Source organism: Pristiophorus japonicus, chromosome 17 (genome assembly GCF_044704955.1).
Source record: "Pristiophorus japonicus isolate sPriJap1 chromosome 17, sPriJap1.hap1, whole genome shotgun sequence".
Lineage (NCBI taxonomy): Eukaryota > Metazoa > Chordata > Chondrichthyes > Pristiophoridae > Pristiophorus > Pristiophorus japonicus.
In genome coordinates this window covers 36249508-36274893 of record NC_091993.1, presented here as the reverse complement: position 1 = coordinate 36274893, position 25386 = coordinate 36249508, and the positions used below count along the sequence as shown (strand labels likewise).

General features: G+C 47.5%; 1 protein-coding gene across 3 annotated transcripts in view; it reads left to right on the top strand.

The window, feature by feature from the left end:
* The window catches only part of bnc1 (basonuclin zinc finger protein 1), a 107082-nt gene that overhangs the window by 53122 nt on the left and 28574 nt on the right, over positions 1 to 25386 (top strand). For all 3 annotated transcript variants that reach the window (XM_070858668.1, XM_070858667.1, XM_070858666.1), the window contains exons 2-3: positions 20447 to 20549; positions 23924 to 24159. In XM_070858668.1, the coding sequence (XP_070714769.1) occupies positions 20447 to 20549; positions 23924 to 24159 (339 nt within the window). The remainder of the gene's footprint in view (positions 1 to 20446; positions 20550 to 23923; positions 24160 to 25386) is intronic.

Here is a 25386-nt window from a genome sequence, read left to right as displayed (position 1 = left end):
TTAATTGTTGTACAAAGAAAAATCATTCCTGCTTGATGTTACTCTCGTATAATCATGCTTAGGGTATTATTTTTGTTGGGGGAGAGTTAGTTTAGTTAAGGAGAGGAGGGGTTACATGGCATTGGACCTCCTGAATAGTACATTTTCCTGGATCCCGCTCAGCCTAGGTATTTTGTTTAAGTGCAATGATCAAAGCGCCCTCTATATTGCATGAAAACTCTTGACTCGTGATCTACGTATCCAGCTGCAGAACTGAGTATAATTAGAGCAGAGATTGGCTCATTTTGAAAGCTGCACTGTGACCCCGGGGTTGCTTGTGAAGCCATGGAAAATAACACTCTTAATAGAAAGTAACGTGGTAACAATTTCTTTGTGCTCCATGACCGACTACCACTGGGGCAGGAATCCGCACGTAAATAAGTCTCGGTTTGCAAGCATTGTAAGCGTACATGTCGTGGGCAGCAGTGTTTCTGAGCATTCCTCCTCAACGGAGTAAATGAGATAAAACAGCACTGCGCACTTGAGGGGGGGAAAAAAAAATGGACAGCAATTGCTAATCTTGCCAAACAGAGATACCAAGGGATTACACTTTCGTAATCGCGCAGAATCCTCCTTACAGTAAATCACATCAGAGTGGAATGGTGAAATGCTCCACAGCTGCACAACAAGAGCAGGCACAGCTGACTGAAACTTCAACGGTTCTGGAGGAGGATGGCAACTTCGGGCAGGGGGGGGGTGGGGGAAAATAAATAACTGTGCAGAAAATAATAGTCCAGACCATTTGAAAGCAGATGTGTTGTGTTGGGGTTTTTTTTTAAAATACGGGGCCATCTGGGAAAGGGAACCAGTAATTTTCAACTTAATGCAAATCAGTAATAGTACAACTTTTACATTTTGTTACAAATTCTAGTCCTGAGTGTGTGTGTTTATATGATATTATGTGAGGGTATGTACATTTTTGTCTATTATAAAACTTTACAGCACCAATGGATGCCTTTCGGCCCTATGCCAGCTCTCTGAAAGAGGTATCGACTGTTTCTGGTCGGACATACCATGTCCCAATAACCCTCTGTAAAACGTTTTCTTAAATTCTCCTGACCGCCCCCTTATTTTCATACATTTTTATTTATCTCTTTAAACTTATGCTCTTTTGTTACTGGTTCACCGAACAATGGGTTTTTCAGATTTATCTCGTCAAAACTTCATAATTTTGAATATCACTATCACATCTCCTTTTAGCCAGTGAAAAGCAACCCAGTTTCCCCATCAAACTAAAGCCTCTCATTCTTGGTATCACTTTAGTAAATGTCTTCTGAGCTCTCTCCATTGCGTTGACACCTTCCAAAAGGAGGGCATTGAAAACTAGACACAATGGCCCCAAGTTTCGACATGATTTGCTCCTGATTTTTAGGAGCAACTGGTGTAGAACGGAGTATCTTAGAAATCGGAATTCTCATCATTTAGTTTGCTCCAGTTCTAGTCAGTTAGAACAGTTTCACTTTGGAACAGAATTTTTTTTTCAAAAGGGGGCTTGTCCGGCTACTTACGCCTGTTTTCAAAGTTTCGTCAGTGAAAACTTACTCCAAACTAACTTAGAATGGAGTAAGTGAAGATTTTTGTACGCTCGAAAAAACCTTGTCTACACTTTAGAAAATCAGGCGTAGGTTACAAATCAGGCGTAGGGAATAGTGGGGGGGGGTTTAAAGGGAAGTTTACAAACATTAAACACTTCAGTTTTACAAATAAAGAGCCATCATCAATAATAAATGATAAATACATCAATAAATCAACCAATAAATCAATCAAAAAAATTTTTTTTTTTTTTTTAAATCAATAAATAAAACATTTTCTACTTACCGACTGCAGCACCGGGAGCCCTCCAACAGCGTGCTGGGATGGTCCACCCCCCCCCCCCCCCCCCCCCCACAGTGTGTCTCTGTCTGTGTGTGTCTCTCATTCTCTGTCTGTCAGTGTCTGTGTTTCTGACAGCGAGGGGAGGGGAGGAGGGGGGTAGAGGGAGAGAGGGGGGGAGCAGAGGGAGGGAAGGGGGAGGGATGGGGGAGAAGGGGGAGGGATGGGGGAGAGATGGGGGAGAAGGGGATAAAGGGGAGAAGGGGGGAAGGAGATGGGGGGAAGGAGATGGGGGGAAAGGAGATAAGGAGATGGGGGGAAGGAGATGGGGGGAAGGAGGGAAGGAGATTGGGGGGGAAGGAGATTGGGGGGGGAAGGAGATTGGGGGGGGGGGGAGGAGAAGGGGGAGGGAGGCTGAACGGGCCGGGCCCGAGACTTCGGGCAGGGCCCGTCCCCAGCACCAGATTTACAGGTAGGTGGCGTTGGGTCGGGTCGGGGGGGGTGGCGGGAGTCGGGTCGGGTCCAGTCGGGGGGGGGGGGGTGGGCGGACCGGGAGTCGGGTCGGTGTCGGGTCCGGGGGCGGGGGGAGGGGAAGGGGGAGGCGGGAAGCGGGAGTCGAGTCGGGTCGGGAGGAAGCAGGAGCTGGGTGTGGGAGGAGCCTTATTCACGCAGCCCCAGTGAGCCCATTCGGGCAGGGCTAGGGGCTGCGTGCTTCGGGCCCCTCCCACACAGTTTCGGGCGCCTGGAGCTACTGCACTGTAGCGCGCATGTGCAGAGGTCCCGGCACTGTTTTCAGCGCAGGGACCTGGCTCCGCCCCCTACAGCTCCTGCTGCGCTGCGCCGAGGGCCAGAGGACCTGCAGGGAGGTGGAGAATACAGAGGTTTTTTTTAGGCGCACTTTGTGGCACGAAAAACGGGCGTCCAGGTCGGGACTGCGCCGTTCTAGGCGCGGCTCGAAACTTGGGCCCAATATTTCACTCTTGATCTAACCGATGATTTGTATTAGTTTAGCATTACTCCTGCTTTTGTTCTCTGTGCCTCTATTTATAAAACTAGGGATACCCTATGCTTTTTTAACCGGTTTGTCATCTTGTCCCACCAAAATCTCTGTGTATCTGAACCCCTATAAGTCTCTCTGTTCTTCTGTTTGTTTTAAGTTGTATGTACTGAGAGAGAACGAACTTGCATCTATATACACATTTCAAACCAATGAATTGCTTTTCATAGAATCATAGAAATGTACAGCACAGAAGGAGGCCATTTCGCCCATCGTGTCGGCCAACAAAGAGCTATCCAGCCTCAGCCCACTTTCCAGCTCTTGGGACCCAATTTTGGCCATGACTTGCTCCAATTTTTTTGGAGTAAGTTGGTTTTTCTGGCATAAGTTAAAAATCACCATTTTCCCCAATAAACTTGCTCCAGAGTAAGTCAGTTAGGTACAATTTTTTTTAGTTTAGTTTTTTTTTTCAAAAGGGGGCGTTCCTAGTCACTTATGCCAGTTTTGGCCATTTATGCCATTTTGACCAGCTAAAACTTACTCCAAATTCACTTCAGTCAGCGTATGTGGCCAGCTCTGAAAAACATTGTGGGCAGTTAAGAAATCGGCGCAGGTTAGCACATTTAAAGCACCAATACTTACAAAGCACTTAACAAAGCACAAAAAGTAATAAGCAATCAATCAATAACAAATAAAAAATAGAAGCCCTACCTTTATGCCAGAAACAAGTTTTTTTTAAATTTCCGCCCCCCCCGCCGCATCAAAACACTCTCCCCCTCTCCCCTGCCCCCCCCCGATCAAAACGCTCCTCCTCCCCCAAACCCCCTCCCCCCACCCCCGCCCCAATCAAAACTCTCCTCACTAAACAAAGCATAACCATCAATAAATAAAAAATAAAACTCAAGTCCTACCTCAGCCCGGGAAGTCAGCGGGCCGGCCGGCCAGTGTGGGAGGCCACTCGGCCACGGATAGGGTTCGACGAAGATCCGGGCATCCCTTCAGCCAGGGATAGGGGCTGCGAGCATCGGGTCCTGCTCACAGCCCACAGGACATGCTGGGAGGGCGAGGAGCATGCGTGCAGACTCCACTGCGCATGCGCACAGCTGCTGGCAGTGCTTTCTGGTCTGGGCTGTTGCTCCGCCCCACCCCTCCCACTTCACTATCTATGCCACGCTGGGACACCGGAGAGTCAGCAGAGCGGGCAGGATGGGACCACTTTTTTTTCGGCGCCGTTTCCAGCGCGCAAAGTCGGCGCATTAAGTGCCGAAAAAAGGGTTGGGGAAAATTGGGCCCTTGGTCCATAGCCCTGTAGGTTACGGCACTTCAAGTGCATATCCAAGTACTTTTTAAATGTGGTGAGGGTTTCTGCCTCGACCACCCTTTCAGGCAGTGAGTTCCAGATCCCCACCACCCTCTGGGTTAAAAAAGTTCTCCTCAATAATCCTTCTACCAATTACTTTAAATCTATGCCCCCTGGTTATTGACCTCTCGGCTAAGGGAAATTGGTCCTTCCTATCCACTCTATGTCGGCCCCTTGTAATTTTATACACCTCAATCAGGTCTCCTCTCAGTCGTCACTGTTCCAAAGAAAACAACCCCAGCCTATCCAATTTTTCTTCATAGCTAAAATCTTCCAGTCCTGGCAACATTCTCGTAAATCTCCTCTGTACCCTCTCCAGTGCAATCACACTTTTCCTGTAATGTGACCAAAACTGTATGCAGTACTCTAGCTGTGGCCTAACTCGTGTTTTATACGGTTCAAGCATAACCTTCCTGCTCTTATATTCCATGCCTCAGCTAATAAAGGAAAGTATGCCATATGCCTTCTTAACCACCTTATCTACCTGTCCTGCTACCTTCAGGGATCTGTGGACAGCACTCCAAGGTCCCGCTATTCCTCTACACTTTACAGTATCGTTTTGAAGTTCAGTTGCTATTGTTATACAGGTACAGCGTTGAGAATCTGGATGCCTCGGGACCGAGGCCACTCCAGATTCTGTGTATTTCCGAACTTTGGAACGTCTTTATGACATCCTGAATCCAGAAACACCAGGCGGGGGCAGGAGGCAGGGGCCCGGGGCAGGAGCCCGAGGCGGGGGCCCGAGGCGGGGGCACCAGGCGGACCAAGGCAGGGGCACGAGACGGCAGGGGGGCTCGAGGCAGCGGCACGAGGCGGCCCGAGGGGGCATGGGTCAGCCAGGGAGGGGGTCAGGTTGGCCCGAGGCGAGGGAAGATCGGCTCGAGGTAGGGCAGGTCGGTCCGAGGCAGGGTGAGGTGTTCGGCGGCGGCCCAAGAAGTAGGCGCGAGGCGGCTGGAGCGTGTCAGCCCGAGGCAGGGGTCCAGACTCCGGAACATTTTACGGATTCCGGACGACCCTGCCACCAATCGTCCCGGATTATAGAACTCCGGATTTTCAACACTGCACCTGTATAGGTAAACAGGGCAATATTGCACACAGCATGTTCCCGAAACAGCAAATGAGATGAATAACCTGTTAATTTGTTCTGGTGATGTAGGTTGAAGGAGGAACAGTAGTTATGGAAGAGGCAGATGGGGCCTCTGTTTAACCTTTCATTTTTTGATAGATGGCTCCTCAAACAGTGCAGCACTCCTCAGTACTGCATTGAACATTCAGCCTGTAATAGTTGCTCAAGTCTCTGGAATGGAGTTTGAACCCACAACTTTCTTGCTTAGAGGTGCGAGTACTATATTTTTTTCGAAAGGAGTACAGATCTCTTTCATCAGACTCTTATTGATATCCCCTCAATGATTCTACCTATTCGCAGATTTAGACTGTAGCCCACTTAAGGGCCTCAATTTTGGCTGAGCCCGTTTCTCGGCGCACTTACCAGAGTTGCGCCACTTATCTGCGTTCCGAGGTGCGCCAAAAAATGTTGTTGCCACTTTGGCTGCTGTCCGGCCGCTTCACTGCAGTCGCGCAGCATGGCCAGTCGAGTCAGGGGTGGAGCCTGCATTCTGCGCCGAAAGCTGTGCCGGGACGTCTGCACATGCGCAGTGGAGTCCGCTGGTGATGTCTGCGCATGCGCAGTAGCGCTGCGAGTCTGCAACAACAGTAGGCCTCTCTCAGTTTCAGAGCGTGGCGATGGGCTCCTTCAGGTAAAGTTCTCTGCATTTGTTCTGCCTCCATTGTTGGGCTAGGGGCGGGCAGAGAAGAGTTATGAGGTTTATCTTTAGGGTCAGGGGTCTGAGTTGTGAGGAAACACTTGAGAGACAGGCTTTTCAACTTGGTGGTAATCATAGCGAGATGTACAAGATTATAAATAATGAAAAATGTAAATCCAGAGTATTACTTTAAAATAAATTGGAAACTTAAGACGAGGGGACACGGGTTCAAACTGGTAAAAGATAACTTTTTGGCTGCTATCAAAGTTCTCCTGCCCGCCCCTAGCCCAGGCCGAGTGGCCTCCCGCACCGGCCGGCCCGCTGCCTTCCCAGGCCGAGTTCGAAGATGAAGGTAGGACTTACTTCAATTTTTTATTTCTTGTTGAATTGTTCGTACTTTTTGTTTGCAAGGTTTGGCAGTTTAGGTGCAGGCAGGTCCTCTCTGCTTCCTGCCCCTATCCCAGGCTGAATGGCTTCCGATGTACCTTCCCTACTCCCATTTCTTTAACTCTCCGCAAGGGTTTTCTGAAGTGGTCACATACGCTGGCCTAAGTAGAAACGGAGTAATTATTCGCTGGCCAAAGTTGCCTAAATGGGCAGAACTGGCGTAGGTGGCTGGTAACGCCCCCTTTTGAGAAAAATAAACTAACCTAAAAAAATCGTAACCAACTCAGTTACACTGGTGCAAATTGATTGGGGAAAATGGGAATTTTTAAGTTACGCCAGAAAAACCAAGTTACTCCAAAAAAAAACGGAGCAATTCCTGGCCAAAATTGAGCCCCATGGTGAGCCCCACCTTCATGGGGATTACTCATATAGCAACTTTTAGTCAGCAAAATGATTCAAACTAGACACTCCTGTTTGAGAACCCAGAACCTTTTACGTCATCGGGTCTAAAATACTGATCAGTCACAGGATATACACAGAAGAAAGAATCAAACACTCCGAGGTCATTTGTAGTGCAGGCCTACCTCTACATTAGCAAGATTTTAAGATCGCCACACCAAGTGAATGCACACATGTGGCTGTTGTGATCTCATGGCAATTGTCATGATATTAATGCCATCAATTTTGTGCAGTCATGACCTGTAACTGGCAGCCTAAAAGTACAAAACATGATTTTATTTAAGTGCACAGTGTCCTGGCATCATAAACTGTCTATAAACCCACAATGGAGCTCAACTCCAGCCAGTGTGAAAACCCTGCTTCCTGCCTCCACAGAACACTATGACTACGCTTGCAGCAGTCTGATCTTTCAATCTCTACGTTTGTCTTTACTTTGAGTTGCCAAACTGGTAGTAGCTGCTGATCAATTTGTTTTAGTTCTGCGCTGTGGTCTTGTCCCGGAAAAGCTGCATGGAAATACTGGAAGCCCCTTCACTTGTGGCCCTTAATAGTTGTTGGAGAGAGAAAACAATTTTTGGTGTCACTTTTTGGGCTGGATCCATTGATTGTGCCAGAAAGTGAGTGTTCACCCAGTTCAAGAGCTGTTTTGTTCATCTCTGCGAACGAGAAAGAGAGAGAAAAAAAAGAGTTGCATTGGTATAGCACCGTTCACGACCACCAAACGGCTCAAACCACTTTATAGCCAATGACGTACTTTTGGAGTGTAGTCACTGTTGCAATGTGGGAAACGCGGCAGCCAATTTGCGCACAGCAAACAGCAATGTGATAATGACCAGATAATCTGTTTTTTGTTATGCTGATTGAGGGATAAATATTGGCTAGGACACGGGGGAGAACTCCCCTGCTCTTCTTCGAAATAGTGCTGTGGGATTTTTTACGTCCGCCTGAGAGAGCAGACGGGGCCTCGGTTCAACTTCTCATCCGAAAGACGTCAACTCCGACAGTGCAGCATTCCCTCAGCACTGCACTGGAGTGTCAGCCTAGATTTATGTGCTCATGTCCCTGAAGTGGGACTTGAACCTACAACCTTCTGACTCAAAGGCGAGTGTGCAACACACTGAGCCACTGCTGACACTATAGGGACATATAAGTATTTATCTTCAAGTGCGTTTTACTGAAGAAATATTGTTCCTGTTGTACAACAGTGGGTGAAGTCCAGAGGGAATGGAACTTCCGTAATCCGAAAACAACAAAAAACAACAAAAAACAACTGAGTGCGGTGTTAGGCGATGAATCCAACTGATGAATTAAAACTGATACTGTCATTCTTTAATTATAAATAGCCCACATGTAGTATTCGGCAGATAGTATACATTATATTAAATTAAAAGCTGGTATATATGTAGTTACTTTCTGTTACAGTTCAAAATAAGTGGTATTATTGGTGGGGTTTCTGTCTTGAGCTGTTTTGCAATGTGCACTGCTTTGTGAAGTGACATTCTCCTTAAGAATCACATCTGTTTTAAATTTCATCACGAAGTAGCCAGAAAATCTGCAGTTAGCTTTAAGAACGGGAACTGCAGTAAACTTTTTTTTTCCCAGTAAAGGTACAACTTTGCATTTCAGAGATACTGCAGGAATTCGTTGGGATATTAAGGGGCTGAAATTGGCCTCCTGTGCGCCTGCCATTGGTGCCTCCAGAACTGGGCGGGGTTTTGCAGAGGCGCTCGGAGGTAGCGTCCGGCGATGATGGTGACATCGGCGTGCGCAGCACCTCTTACCGCCCCAGAATTGAAATTCGGGCGCGCCCCCACCCCTCCCCCCACTTACCGCCTGGCACTGACAATGACAGCTTCAGCAGTCGGGAGTCAGCTGGAGGAACGCTATTTAAAGGCACCATCTTGATTCACAATTTTTGTTGCCCATTACTATGTGCAGCTTGCGAACACATAGGCAGAGTGGCTGATGGACAGATTTCAGCGACTTTCACTTCAAGGACTTTTCTAACCATTCCCTTGTATCATTGAGGGCAGATTTGAAACCACAACATTTATACCGTTTCATGTGGGCTGTGTTGGCACTTGACCTCCTGCTCCAACGTCACCGTCGGAGGCTACTTAGGCAGAGACAAAGGTAGAGAGAAGCACGTGGAGAAAGGCAGTAAAATGTGGCCAGAGGGAGAAGGCCCAACAGGGCTGGCAACAGAAGGCCTTACCCTCCCAGGGTATTCTGCCAGCAGTTCTCCTACATCAATTTCACTGAGAAACAGCATGTTTGAAGGTTGCGCTTCAGCAAGGACTTGGTCACAGAGCTCTGCCACCTCCTGCAACGGGACCTCGAGCCTCGGACCAGAGTGAGGACGGCTCTCTCAGTGCCAATCAATTTCTATGCCAATGGATCCTTCCAGGGTACGACAGGAGACATCTCCAACGTCTCCCAGTTTGCCGTCCATTGCTCCATCCGCCAGGTCACAGATGATCTGTACAGACGGAGAAGGGACTACATCTTCCCCATGAGCAGAGAGAAACAGCACGAGCGGCATGTGGCTTTGTCAGGATAGCGGGCTTCCCCATTGTCATGTATTCAACCAGCTTTGTAACCCATGTATAATCTGACCTAAGTTGTACACTGTGAGAACACTGACCACTAGGTGGTGAACTTGTGGGAGACATTCCTAACCTAGACCTTCAGATATAAAAGGGGTAGCTCCACCCACTTCCAGCACTTGAGTGCTATGAAATAAAGGACAGGTCACAGACTGACCTTCTCTCAAGCATGGGCCTTATGTGCATTTATACTGTATAGTAAGGACGTATCACCCACGGTGCAGGGCGCCATTGACTGCACCCACATCTCTTTGCACAACCCTACAGTCTTCTGTAACCGCAAAAGCTACCACTCAATGAAAGTATAGCTGGTGTGCGACCACACACAGTGAATCCTCACCGTCAATGCCCGCTATCCTGGCAGCAGCCACGATGCCTTCATCCTGCGCCAGACCTCATCCAGTCACCACATCAAGCTCGTGGCTGGCTGCTGGAAGACAAGGGCTATCCGCTCTCCACCTGGCTCATTAATCCCCTCCACAACTCCAATACTCCTGCCTAGCTCTCATACAATGAAAGCCATGCCGCCACCAGGAACATCATTGAGCAGACCATGGCAATGCTCAAGCAATGGTTCCGCTGCTGCAACCGCTCTGGAAGAGTCCTCCAGTACTGGCCTGAGCGAGTGTCCCTATTCGTCATCGTCTGCTGCATGCTACACAATCTGGCTATCATGAGGCCAGAGCCATTGCCACACCACCTCAGGAGGAGGAAGATGAGGAGCATGAGCAGCAACACCAGCAATGGGGGAAGCAGCGAGTCAATCGCGATTCTGCAAGGACAGTCATCATCTGCAAAGACCCATCAGAGTTCGGTTCCAGTGAATTCCATCCCACTTCCCAGTACCTCTGGACGTCCCCATCACCACATCAATTTGCCCTTCCATACCAAAGCCCCAATGAGAGACGACAGCAAAGATGAAACATTCCAAACAAAATTTATATAACAACAATAAACGGTTCCATAATGTATATAATAATCACCCTTGTGCATTTCCTTATATCTCCTCTTTGCTTTAACTATTCTAGTGCCCTTCTGCAGTGTGTCCCCTGTGGCTGGTGGAAGGCTGGTGGAAGGCAGCTGTGTGTCAGGGCCAGAGACTACAGATGGCCTAGCAGGATGCCCTCGACCAGCTCAGGGCCTGGAAGGCCCGGCAGTAGACTGCACCACTTCAGGCTGGGCAGCGGTAGTCTGAGCTAGTTGGGTGACTGGCAGCAAAAAGTGCAGTGACGGAGTGGCAGAGATGGGATCAGGAATGCTGTCATCCTGAAAGAGGACAGCAGGTTCTTGCTCCACTGATTCAGTGCCACTCCTCCAGGGCAGTACCTCAGTATCCCCACCAATCTGCTGGAGCACAGTTTGGTGGGCTGCTGTGATACCGTGAGATCTCCAGTGGACTGTGATGGCAGCAGTCAGAGCACGTGTGGCATCCAGCTGAGACTGCATGAGAGCAGTCTGAGATACGATGCCAGCAGTCATTGCCTGCATGATAACACCAAGACATTGCGTGGCATCAACCAGAGACTGCATGAGACCATTTCCCATATCTCGGGAGCATCTTATCAACAAAGGCAGACATTGATGCGGAGATTCAACATCGCCTCCAGTGCGCCAGTGCAGCCTTCGGCCGTCTGAGGAAAAAAGTGTTTGAAGACCAGGCCCTCAAATCTACCACCAAGCTCATGGTCTGCAGGGCTGTAGTAATACCCGCCCTCCTGTCTCCTGTATGGATCTGAGGCATGGACGATGTATAGAAGGCACCTCAAGTCACTGGAGATATATCACCAACGATGCCTCCGTAAGATCCTGCAAATCTCCTGGGAGGACAGACGCACCAACATCAGTGTCCTCGCCCAGGCTAACATCCCCAGTATTGAAGCACTGACCACACTCGATCAGCTGCGCTGTGCAGGTCACATAGTTCGCATGCCAGATACGAGACTCCCTAAGCAATTGCTTTATGCGGAGCACTTCGTGGTAAACGAGCCAAAGGAGGACAGCGGAAACGTTATAAGGACACCCTCAAAGCCTCCCGGGTAAAGTGCGACATCACCACTGACACCTGGGAGACCCTGGCCGAAGACCGCCCGAGATGGAGAAAATGCATCCGGGAGGGCATTGAACTTTTCGAAACTCAATGCAAAGAGCATGAAGAGGCCAAGCGCAGGCAGCAGAAGGAGCGCACGGCAAACCAACCCCACCGACCCCTTCCCTCAACAAATGTCTGTCCCACCTGTAACAGGGTCTGTGGCTCTCGTATCTGACTGTTCAGCTATCAAAGAACTCACTTTGGGAGTGGAAGCAGGTCTTCCTCGATTCCAAGGGACTGCCTATGGTGATGATGCATGAGAGCAGTCTGAGCTTCAATGCCACCAACCACTGTCTGCATTACAGCCCTAAGACGTTGCGTGGCTTCCGCCTGTGCTGCAATGGAAGCTGCCAGATCGCACACTACATGCGTCATGAGGTCTGGATCCGCACGGTCTCTCTGGGAGTCCACAGATTATAAATGATGGGCTCCATAGTGTGCGCAAAGCCCTGTGTAGTGCTGGAGGTGGACTCCTCTACGCTCCTTACCATTGCCGAGAGGCTCTCGGGCACCCTTGCCATTGCACCTATGATGTCAGAGTGCATGGCCATCACCCTTTGAGTGAATGCCTCCCCATCAAGATCCTCATCTGAGTCCTGTAGAGCAGAACTCGCGTGCGAACTCGCCCTCCGCGGAGATGGCTCCCAAAGTTTCCTTTCCACTTGGTCTTGCTGCAGTCTGCTAGGCCCCGGTGCATCACCCTCTACTAACCTAACCTCGAAGGAACCCGTAGTGCCAGTATCTGAGCTGGTGCCTGCGGGTGAGAGAAGCAATGACGCAGTGCCCGCCTCCTCCTTCTTCCTCTTCCTCTCCCTCCAGACTTTCTTGGGGGGGCGGGGTCACCCTGGTGGGGGGCCTCAGGTGCAGGCTCCACAGTATAAGTGGCACAAGACTTGCATTAAAGTAAGGGCAGTGGGGCAGGATGGAGCAAGGAATGCAGACAGTATCAAGCTGGAAAGTGATGAAACCTTCTGATGTGGTGGAGGGGAAGTGGTATGAGAAAAGGAGAGGGGTCAACGACACCTGCGGGCCAATAAACCACATCACTCGCTCCTCAAGGTCACTCAGCGGCCACAGTTCAGGTTCCCCTCCTCCAGTCTGCTGCTGCTGCCTTCTGTTACGTGCCATCTTGGCCTGCAAAAGAAAGGAACCCGTGTGAGTAAGAGTCCGGCTATGTATGTAGAAGATATACCTGCCACGGTTGTAAAGTACTGTCCCCTCAGTACAGATTCATATGAGGCATGTAGTGAAGTCAAGGTCACTCGAGACCTGCACCTTTATTTCACAGCTCTGGAATGCTGCACTTGCCTGAGACCTGTCCTTATATACCTGTCTCTTGCAAGTGCACCCCTGGTGGTAAAGTATGCTGGTGATTACAGGTCATATCTGATTACAGTCATGTATAGCATGTTAGGATACAGTTATATATAATAATGTAAGATACATGACATCACCCTTCCCCAAGGTCTTATTGTCTTTATAGGTTCAGTCTCTCAGGTGGTCTACGTTCTCGCGTGGAGCGTCTGAGTTGTGGTTCCGTTGTTTGCCTTGGTGTCTGTTTTTCTTTGGGTGTGGTTGCTGGTATCTCGCCTGGGCGGTCTGTTTCGATTGGTGTGATTGTTGTTGACTCGCCTGGGCTGTCTGTTGAGATTGCCCTTTCCTCAGGTTGTTCCCTCTGTCTGTCCACCAGGTGTGGTGCGAGTTCCACATTGTAGTCTGCCTCTGGTTCTGCAGTGTTGTTGGTAAATCTGCTTTTGACTTGGTCGACATGCCTCCGGCAGGTTTTGCCATTGTCCATTTGTACTACCAGTAGCCTGTTTCCTTCCTTGCCTGTTATTATCCCTGCAAGCCATTTGGGACCCCTGCCATAGTTTAGTACAAACACTTTGTCCTCTATCTCATTCCATCTCCCCTCGAATTTCTGTCATGGTACTCAGTCAGCTTACGGCGCTTTGCCTCAACGATTTCGTGCATGTCTGGGAGGATTAATGAGAGCCTTGTTTTTAAAGTCCTTTTCATCAACAGTTGCGCGGGGGGGGGATCCCAGTCAGTGAGTGCAGACGAGATCTGTATGCCAGCAGCAGTCGCGACAGGCAATCCTGCAGCGTGAAACCTTGGATTTTAAGCATGCCTTGTTTAATGATTTGCACTGCTCTCTCCGCCTGGCCGTTGGAGGCCGGCTTGAACGGTGCCGTCTTGACGTGATTTATGCCGTGGTCAATTATAAAGTCTTCGAATTCTGCGTGGTGAAGCACGGACCATTGTCACTGACCAATGTGTCAGGGATTCCGTGCATTGCAAACATGGTTGCGAGGCTCTCCACAGTGGTGGAGGTTGTGCTCGAGTTTAAAATGGTGCATTCGATCCACTTTGAAAATGCACCTACAACTACGAGCAATATTTTGCCCATGAATGGGCCCGCATAGTCTATGTGCACCCGGTACCACGGTTTGGTAGGCCAGGGCCAGGGGCTCAGTGGAGCCTCCCTGGGGGCATTGCTGAGTTGGGCACAAATGGTGCACCTTCGGAGGCAGAGCTCCAGGTCCGCGTCAATGCCAGGCCACCAGACGTGAGATCTGGCTATGGCCTTCATGAGAACGATCCCCGGGTGCTCGCGGTGGAGCTCCCGGACAAATGCCTCTCTGCCTCGCAGAGGCATGACTACTTGGCTGCCCCACATCAGGCAGTCTGCTTGTAGTGATAGCTCATGCATGCGCCTGTGAAAGGGTTTTAATTCCTCGGGGCAGGCATCACAAGCCTCTGCCCAGTCACCGGTTAGGACACATCTTTTTACTAAGGATAACGTGGGGTCGCTGGTTGTCCAGGCTCTGATTTGGCGAGCCATCATGGGCGAACCTGTGGACTCAAAGGCATTGATTGCCATGACTATCTCACAGTCCTGTTCGTCAGACCCTTCCGTGGTCGCCAGGGGTAGCCTGCTGAGCGCGTCGGCACAGTTGTCTGTGCCTGGTCTGTGCCTGATGGAATAGTCGTAGGACGCCAGCATGAGTGCCCACCGTTGAATTCGCGCCGAGGCGTTGGTGTTTATTGCCTTGCTCTCGGATAGGAGGGACGTGAGGGGCTTGTGGTCGGTTTCTAACGCGAACTTGGCCCCGAAAAGGTATTGGTGCATCTTTTTGACACCGTACACGCACGCGAGCGCCTCCTTCTCTACCATTCCGTACCCGCGCTCTGCCCGCGAAAGTGACCTAGAGGCATAAGCTATGGGTTGTAATTTGCCCGCACTATTGACATGTTGCAAAACGCACCCGACCCCATACGCTGACGCATCGCATGTGAGAACTAGCTTTTTACATGGGTCAAAGAAAGTCAAAACACTGTTGGAACACAGAAGGTTGCATGCCTTATTGAAGGCGCGATCCTGGGCGTCCCCCCAAAACCAATCGCACCCCTTCCTGAGTAGCACGTGGAGAGGCTCCAGCAGCGTGCTTAAGTTCTACATAAAGTTCCCAAAGTAATTGAGTAGCCCGGGAAAGGCGCACAGTTCTGAGACATTCCGGGGCCTGGGTGCCAGGCAAATTGCTTCTGTTTTGGACTCTGTTGGGCGGATTTCATCAGTGGCAATCCTTCTGCCCAAAAATTAAACCTCGGGTTCGAGAAATAGGAATTTGGATTTCTTGACTCGTAGGCCTACCCGATCCAACCGCTTTAGTACTTCCTCCAAATTACGGAGATGGGAGTCGGTGTCCCTGCCCATGATAAGTATGTCGTCTTGAAATACAACCGTCCCAGGGATGGACTTGAGCAGACTCTCCATGTTGCGCTGGAATATGGCAGCTGCCGACCTGATGCCGAATGGGCATCGATTGTACATGAAAAGGCCTCGATGCGTGTTGATGGTGGTGAGTAGCTTGGATTCCTCGGTCAATTCTTGCATCATATACGCATATGTGAGGTCTAATTTTGAGAAAAGTTTACCTCCAGCCAATGTGGCAAATAAGTCCTCCGCTCTGGGCAGCGGGTACTGGTCCTGTCGGGAGACTCTGTTTATGGTACATTTGTAGTCCCCACAGATTCGTACGGATCCATCAGGCTTCATGACTGGGACGATGGGTCTTGCCCAGTCGCTAAATTCCACAGGTGATATAATGCCTTCCTGCAGAAGCCTGTCTAGTTCGTGTTCAATCTTTTCCCTCATCACATAGGGTACAGCTCTGGCCTTGTGATGGACCGGTCTTGCATCCTGTGTGATGTAGATTTTGACTTTGGCCCCTTTGAAAGTGCCCACACCTGGCTGAAAGAGATGTTCAAATCGCTTTATAACTGTTGAGCAGGAGGTCCGTTCCTCTAATGACATGGCATGGACATCATCCCATTTCCAGTTTAGTTTTGCCAGCCAGCTTCTCCCCAGCAGTGCTGGGGGGTCTCCGGGGACAATCCACAGGGTAAGTCGGTTCACTGTCCCTTTGTGTGTGACAGAGAGCATGGCGCTGCCGAGGACTGGTACGATTTCTTTGGTATAGGTCCTTAGTTTGGTGTTGACCCTTGTGAGTTTTGGTCTGTCTCTTTTATGCGGCCACAGTTGTTCAAATTGTTGAGCGCCCATGAGAGATTGACTCGCTCCTGTATCCAGCTCCATGTTGACAGATATCCCATTGAGCAGGACCCTCATCATTATAGGAGGTGTCCTGTTGTAGGAGCAGCGGCCATTGATCATGTACATCGGTGTCCCAGGTACTGCCCCACCATTTTCTAGTCCGCTTTCTGACCCATCCAATTCGTATACCAGCTGAGCTGCCGTTTTTTTGCACATGCGGGCCAAATGTCCTATATATTCACAATTTCTGCAAACAGCCTGCTGAAATCGACATCCCCTTGACAAGTGCCCACCCCCACACCGCCAGCACACACCTGTTCTATTATTTAAAGTGTTCCCAAAGAATGAGCTGCTCTCTCTTGAGCTTCTCTCAGTTTGTAGTTGATTGCTCGCATTGTGGGTTGATGAGGTGTGAACAACCATTCCTGTGGCTCTTGATGGCTTCTGCCTGCTGTCAAGAGCCTGTTCTGCCGGTTTTGTCTGTGTGTGGGGGTAGCAGCTTGTTTGGTGCTGTGAACTTCTTGTTCAGATATTTTGTTAGTTGTCGTACCTGCATTGTAAATCAACCTCCTTTCTTCTTCCCCTACCAAGAATGTCTGTGCAACCAGTGCTGCTGCCTCTAAGGTTAGGTTCTTGGTCTCTATGAGCTTTCGGAATATGCCTGCGTGGCCTATTCCTTCAATGAAAAAGTCTCTCAGCATTTCTCTCCTCAGTTCATCGGAGAACTCACATAAACTAGCCAACCTCCAGAGTTCCGCCACGAAGTTGGGTATGCTCTGGCCCACACAGCATCTGTAGTTGTAGAACCTGTGTCTGGCCATGTGTAGGCTGTTCGCTGGCTTCAGGTGGTCTCTTACCAGTGTGCTCAATTCTTCAAACGACTTGCTTGCTGGTTTCTCGGGTGCCAACAGATCCTTCATTAAAGAGTATGTTTTCGAGCCACAGATGGTCAAGAGATGGGCTCTTCGCTTGTCTGCCTTATTGTCGCCTAACCAGTCTTTGGTTACAAAGCTTTGCTGGAGCCTTTCTATAAAGTCCTCCAAATTGTCTCCCGCATTGTACTTTTCATCTGATCCGTTGTTCGCCATTCTGTGGATTCTGTAATCCCGTAACTCATCGCTACTGTAAAGTCCTGTCCCCTCAGTACAGATTAACACGAGGCATGTAGTGAAGTCAAGGTCACTCTGGACCTGCACCTTTATTTCCCAGCTCTGGAATGCTGCACTTGCCTGAGACCTGCCCTTATATACCTGTCGCTTGCAAGTGCACCCCTGGTGGTAAGGTATGCTGGTGGTTACAGGTCATATCTTATTATAGTCATGTATAGCATGTTAGGATACAGTTATATATAATAATGTTTAATACATGACAGCGGTTGAATAGCTGTGAATGTAGGCAAGCCTTGAGATGAGCATTTGAGTATCTGCAATGTTTGGTGGTCGGGTGGTGGGGAAGTGGTGGTTTGCACAGTGTGCACAGACAGAGGTTCAGAGGCTGGTATGTAGGAGGGGTGGAAGCATGTACTCACCTTCACCACCCGACTGAGGGCATTGAATTTTTTTCTACACCGCGTAAGGGTTCTCTGCATCGCTGTGCTTGACGACTCCCTCCTGGGCCACCTCTCACCACATGGCCCTGAAAACCTGTGGAGATGGCCTCCTTCCCGATGGAGGGAACAGCGACTACCTCCTTCTCTCCACTGCTCCCACCAATGCCTCCAGCACCACATCATTGAACTGTGTGGCCCTCTCCCTTGAAAGGGGATTAGCAGCAGTCATTTCAGAAAAGATCTCTGAATTCCTCAGATGCCCAGGTGACTGACTCAAGTGCAGCAAGGCTGAAAATGAGCAACTGCAGGTTTCAAATGACCTCCTCTTTAAGAGCCAGATTGAGCTTGAGTCAAGGATTGAAAGCTGATTGGTGAATGGAACTCAGCTGAAATTGGGTAACTCTCTGTGAATACTGCCCAGCTGAGGCCATTACCTCCTCATTTACCGCTCCCCTTTCACTGCTGGGGCAAAAATGCCGAATTGCACACAATTTGGCAAGACATCTCGGCGAGTGCTAAATATTCAAAAAGTGAAAAGTTACCACCGCCAACGGTGCACTACTGAATTTCGCCCCCTAAATTTCTGTTAATTGCCAATTTTGTCACCGGTTTTAACATGTAGGGCTTTGTAAATCCAAGCTTTTGCAGGTGTACCAATCTATCTAACCACTTCTGGAGCCAGATTATTGTGTTTCTAATCTGCAGTCGAGTGCATGGGAATAAACCAGTCTCCCCAGAAATCCTAATCTAATTTATCTATTCAGTTGAAACATATTCCACTGCTTTGACATTGCATGAGCAAAACTTGTGCACTTTCAGCAAATAAAAAACAACGAATGGAATGAAGCTGAAAACCAAGCGCAGTATCTGTGTACTGTTTATATAGCTGCAGTGAGATCGCCAGCCCTCGGAGGCCGCAACACACAGAGGTGTAACACACATTTCATTCAAGTGCACTCGTCCCTCGTGATCGGTTCTCACTTGACCTCCTTTCTTTTTCTTCACTAAACAGAAGGACCATTGGTGGGCGGGTGGGTGGGCGGATAGCTGAAATGCAGCCTCATTGGTCTACAAGGGTGAAATGACAATTCAATGCACATCTCTCCATGTTACAATCATCAGTTGGCAGATTATTCAAAAATCGGTAGAAGGTCCATTCACTTTCTTTGCTGTTTGAAACAAGATATCATCATCATAGGCAGTCCCTCGAAACAAGGGTGACTTGCTTCCACACCAAAAAAAAGGATGAGTTCACAGGTGTTTCGAATGAAGAACCCGAACTACATCCTCAAGGGTGGAAGATGCCTGTGCGTGGATTTTTTTAACGTGTGGTGGCCGTTGCACACCAGCCACCACATGGGCTTGACAGAGCAAGGTCTTGGTCCAGGGGCAAGGATTACCTAAGACGACTGGAGACCTGCCCTGCTGCACGGACCTGGTGCGCACACATATTGCAGTGTGGGCTAGCCCGTGCTGCCCCTGGGCCCCTGACCCCGAACTCATGCCTCCCCTGGGCCCCGATCACATCCCTCCACAGTCTCTCACAGCTCCTTCGCCCCGACCTCGCCGCTCCTGCTGCATCTGCCCACGCTCCAATCACCGACCTGGACCTTCAAACAGGATTCAAACAAGGGCACTGCACACCCACACAAACAACTACAAAGGACACCTGCGGCAGTGTAAACATTGTGACTGGGAAGATGTGTCAAAGACAGACGTGGTCAGTACCGGTAGACGAAGTCCTCCCCTCAAGATAAACATGAGCACAAACTGCTTCGTCCAGTGTCAGCCTTAACAACAACTTGTATTTATATAGCGCCTTTAATGTTGCGAAATGTCCCAAGGCGCTTAATGAAACAATAAGATGGCGGGCTGTTTTTGAATGTCTACTAATCAGCATGTAGTTTAGAAGTAACAGCAAAAGAACTGTTCTGTGCAAGTGGAATAGGTTCATTTTATTACATAGAATTTACGGCAAAGAAACAGGCCATTTGACCCACCTGGTCGATGCCAGAGTTTTTATGCTCCACACGAGCCTCCTCCCACCTTACTTCATCTGCCGAGTAATAATGGGAATTAGCCACTTTTAGATATCCGATTTTACACACTTTATTCTTTCAAATGAAAATCCAGTTTCTTGCCATGGTAGGAAAGTTGACATCAGACCATTTTAGTAGGACAGCTTCAGCGGGAGTCACTTTTAGAATTGAAGTGTCGCAGCATGTTGCAAATTTGCAGGAAGTTTCATATTTAAACACTAAACTTACTTAAATGTTTTGTGGCGTGTTTATTGAAAGTGAAACACTTTCCTAAAACATATTGTGAAAGTTTGCAAAAATTTTATCCCTAAATCATACATGTAGAGCCATAAACACAGTTGAAAGATAATTGGACCAAGTGCTACAGGATGGTGTCTGCCAAAATACAAACTTCACTGTGAGGTTCAAATACAATGTTATTTCCAACTTTTTTGCTACATAAAACCTGGAGCGTTTCTTGTAATGGGAGACTAGATATGTGCTCAGTATTCCCTTAACAAAAGAAAATGTTGTAGTACAAGGTGACTGATGAGTTCCACAATCTTCATCAATCAATATTATTTTTCTGACAGTAATTCTAAACTCAAGGCCACTCTGAATAATCCAGTTAGTTTTAAGGAAGATTCACTTGGCCATGTGGTTAAATAAGTACACTTTCCATTGTGTAATGCAGAAAATCTGTTAAAATGTATTTTATGCATTTGTTACACATGGGGTGCAGTTGGTATTGTGTTAATAAACAATTCACACCCAATGTGGGTAATATTTCATTCTGTCTCTATTTTCAGGCCATTCGCTGCACACTGGTGAACTGTAACTGCGAGTGCTTTCAGGCAGGGAAGATCAACCTACGTCAATGTGACCAGTGTAAACATGGATGGGTGGTACATGGTAAGGACTACAGGGAATCTTGATACTGACGCCCTAAGGCACTCTAGGGGAACCTTGCAAAGATGAAGCAGTCTACCCATCCAGTTGACAATGAATCCCATGGTACGCATTTTAATGTCCTGAGAACTGCTACTGTGGCACCGATTCACATCAAGAACCAACATAGAACCCCATTTCCCCTCCCCAACCCCACTCCCCCCAGACCCTCAGCACATTGAATATAAAAGCACCAAAGTTATGTTGTGTTGAAGTAATATTGACGTTGATTATGCTACAGTTGCAGCATTGCATATAGTTCTGGGCACCCCATTTAAAAGAAGGATATTCGAGGCATAGAAAGGATACTGTAACGGTTCACTAGAATACTAGGTAAGAGAAATTATAGTCATGAAGAAATATAGAAACATAGAAATTCGAGCCTGCATCACCATTCAATAAAATCATGGCTGATCATTTACCTTTCCTGCTTTATCTCCATATCCCTTGATCCCTTTAGCCTTCAGGGCCATATCTAACTCCCTCTTGAATATATCTAACAACTCTCTGCGGTAGAGAATTCCACAGGTTAACAACTCTCTAAGTGAAGAAGTTTCTCCTCATCTTGGTCCTAAATGGCTTACCCCTTATCCTTAGACTGTGACCCCTGGTTCTGGACTTCCCCAACATCGGGAACATGCTTCCTGCATCTAACCTGTCTAAACCCGTCAGAATTTTATATATTTCTATGAGATGCCCTCTCAGGATTAGAAAATTTGAACTTTTTTCAGAGAAGGTTCGGGGATGGGAGATTTTCAAAATGATGAAAGGTACATAGTGAAAGATTATTTCCACTGGTTGACAAATCTATAACAAAGAAGTGTAGATTTGGGGGTGACCATTGGAAGAATGGAAGGGGAATCGGAATAAGTTTTTCTACACAGAGGCTTATAAGAAGATGAAAAGCTTTACCGCAAATGGCTCTTGAGATAGACACATTGACATTGTTTAAAAGGGAATTGGATAAAGGAAAGAAAATGGTATTGGAGTAGACTGCTTCAGTGAAGACTGGGATGGGCCCGATCACTTGAATGGCCCCTTTCTGTGCTCTAAATTCTATGATCACCCTGCAGAAAATGTAGTTATGTTAACTGGCATAAGAAAACCTTTACATGAAAGTAGAGCACAGGATGAAAAAGCACCACATGTGATCGATTCCAGAAACAGTAAGAGCTGGACCAATGTGAACAGACAGTGTTCTGTTTTTAAAGGCCTAGAAATCCCGTCAGCTGCTTCCCGCGGGCGATCGGGTAAAAAAGTTAAAAATGATGCGCACTTACCAGAACCCGCTGCGCCCACGCGGGTCCCCCATCCTGAGTCCTCCACTGACTGCGCCTCACAGCGCGTGCACATCGGGACTGGAGCTGCAGTCACATGGCTCTTGGCAGCCAATCCAGGTAAAGTATATACTCGTTCATAATAATGGGAACTCCGTAAGTTGGAGTTCCCATTGTTATGATTGAGGAAACCCCAAACACACAAATAAAAAATAGAAAAAATACACCACATTTTTATGAATTTAAATTAAAGTTATTTATGTATTATAAAAAATATATTTTTCCAATTTAAAAAAAAAAGTTTTTTTAATTATGGTTTAAAATAAACTTACTGTAGTGGGGAAGGTTTTTAACAATAAAATGTGTTTTTTAAATTTTATTTTATTATGTTTTTGTGTATGTTAAAACTCTTACTCCTGTTAAAGTCGGCTATGCGCCTGCTTTTATCAGGCGCAAGCGTTTTCAGGACATCTGCTGGGCAAGATATGGGTAAATACCGCAATCTTGCCCAGGCAAATGCCCTGGATGTGGAGATATGTACGATCGGTCAAGCTCCAGCTCGACAGATTGAAAAAAACGGTTTTCAGGGCATGTGCATTGTGCGCTGAAAACCGGCTTTTGCGATGCCTTCCCGAGTCCTTACACACTCTGTAGCAACCCGGAAGACTGGAATTTCTGGGTCATCCTGTGCATGAAATGGAAACAGGAAAATGGTTGGGAGGAGGCAAAAGAAACACTTGAGGCTACAGCGATTAAATAAGAAACATGTAGTCGAAGAACCATGTAAAATAGTGTAGTTATGCAGAATATACAAATAACTCGTTACCAAGTTCCAATACAGGCACGATTGCCTGAATGGCTTCCTTTTCCACTTAATAAGATTCCCTATAGAGTCATATCCGATAGGCCGGATTTTTGCGAGGTTTACGACCGGGTTTTCGCTGCGATTTGACCCTCCGCGGCGAAAACCCAGTCGCAAAGCCCGGGCGGGATCCTCGGGTACCTGTTTGCGGCGGTGCTCCCAAATACCGCCGAGGAGAGGAGCGCCGACGTGGAACGACTCCGACTACGTTTGCGATCGAGTTTTGGCTCTCTCCCGACCCATGTCAAATCTGACGGTGCAGCCCTGCCAGCAGCAGTAAGTCAGAAAACCTGCGAAAAAGGTAAGTTAAAGTTTTTATTTTTTACATTTTTTTTTAGTTAAGGGTCTTGCAAATGTTTTGGGGATTTTTTTTCTCCCTCCCAAGGCCTCTCTCGCGGCGCTCCCGGCCCCTCACTAGAGTTGGCGAGGATTGCGTTTTTGCGCCAAGAACACTTGTGCAACGCCTCCCTTTAGACCTAGAGGCTGAAAATTAAGCCTTAAATCGTTAGCGCAGCGAAAACATTAATTTTCACACTTGTGTTTTTGCCCAAAAAACCCCAAACCCGAAAATCCAGCCCTTTATGTTGTGGCAGATCCATCACAGTGAAACATGATGCTAGCCTTCAGTGAAGTCCAAGCACCATCTCAGAGATGCAATTATACAGGGTTGCTGTTAATCTACTTTCCCCTTGCATTCGGGTGAAAAGAGATTGCTTACTGATATTTGAGTGGTCTATAATTAAGTAGCTACTCTTCCCCTGTAGTAGGCTCTAGGTGTGTGGTGGGAATGATGATGTGTAAGCTCCTTCCAGCCTGTATGGTGCTATCCAAAGATGGCTGTGCGCACGATACTCCCACAAGTTTGCCATTCTCCCGTGGTGCCATAATCGAGTTCAAGGTTTGCCACTGGATCCTTTGTTTTTGGGGCCATATCATTATGAATATTATCATCAGACATCCTCGGGACCTTGTTCAGGAAGATGGTATCATTTCTTGCTGCGATTCTGAGGGAATAGAAGTAGAAGCCCAAATGTTGTTTACTTCAAGCCCAGCAAACAGTTTGGAGCACAGGACATCATGCATTGTGTTCAATTTATTGCAAGTCCCTTTGTAAAATGATGCATGACAAAAGTTTACAAGACTACATGCTTTTTGTGATTCTTCCCATAATATATCAATATTTGGTTTTCTACTTGCAGCCCTGGACAAACTCCGTGTGAATCACCTATATCAGCAGCGTCAGGTGGAGATAGTCCAGTCTAACGTTGTGTTTGACATTAGTAGCCTAATGCTCTATGGTACCCAGGCTATTCCCATCCGCCTCAAAATCCTGCTGGATCGGCTGTTCAGCGTACTCAAGCAAGAAGAGGTACTCCAGATCTTGCATTCTCTGGGATGGACGCTTCAGGATTACATCCGTGGTTACATACTGCAGGTAACACAGCACTCGCATCTGGCCTTAATATTTCAGTGAGTTGGGCCCATTTCAGATATTTCTTTGGTTAGTAAAAACGTCACGTGTTTAAGACTGGGAATGTGAAACAATTGCTTTTCACATTTTCACACTTACATAATCTGCATTCGGTAAGTAGCAGGTGTTATTTTATCACTGTAGTATAACAAAGTGAAGAATTCAAATGGCAGGACAAATTCCTCCCCCCGCCACCCTTTATTTTGACACTTGTACTGCACACTGACTTTGACGATTACGTAAAATAGCTTATAAAAACATAGAAAATAGGAGCAGTAGTAGGCCATTCGGCCCTTCGAGTCTGCACCGCCATTCAATATGATCATGGATAATCCTCTATCTCACCACCATATTTCCGCTTTTTCCCCATACCCCTTGATGTCTTTTGTTTCTAGAAATCTATCTATTTCCCTCTTAAATATGTGGATTTATCCGGGCAACTGCTTCTATTACTGCCGTGTTCACCTTGGGCTCTTTCATGGACAGCCTTGAATTCAAAAGCAGATCGTAAGCCACAGAAATCTCAAAGATCATCTTCTTTAGTTTAGGTTTTCTGGTCCCCTCTGTGTTTGACAGATATTTCAGAATGCTCTCACTAAAAAGTCCCAATACAACACAGAGTCCATTTCATTTCCCCATCAGTTACTCTATGCAACATGGGGAGCATGTTTTTCAAGAAAGGCTTGAGCCGACATACCATGCAATGCACGTTTGCTCTACACATGATTTAATTAACTCTCAATGCATCAGCAGTAAGTTCTTTAATTCAGAAGCTATGGTATTAGTGAAGGATCGATTAATAGAAAAAAATAACTGCTGCCTTCTTTATTATGACACTTTTATTCTTATTTATATATCGTTTCTGCTTTGGATGCAATTGGCGATCCAGGTGCAAATTGCATCCAAAATTGTGCTAGTTTTGAGAAGTGATTGTTTTTTGCCATGTTTCTGCTCGGTGCTCAAACATTTGCATATCACCAAACATAAAATCTGCAATAAACCAGCGCAATTGTGCAGTGTTTTAAAACATAATATATTATTTATGTTTTTGCTTTAAACTATATTTTGTGATATATTTAAGAGTGGTAACTGTAATGTATTTGCTCCATGGGTTTTTTGCTTAAGAAGTCATAGCAACACATTGCTATTAAGAACTAGTTTGTTTATTAGCAAAAGGTTTAACACTCACAC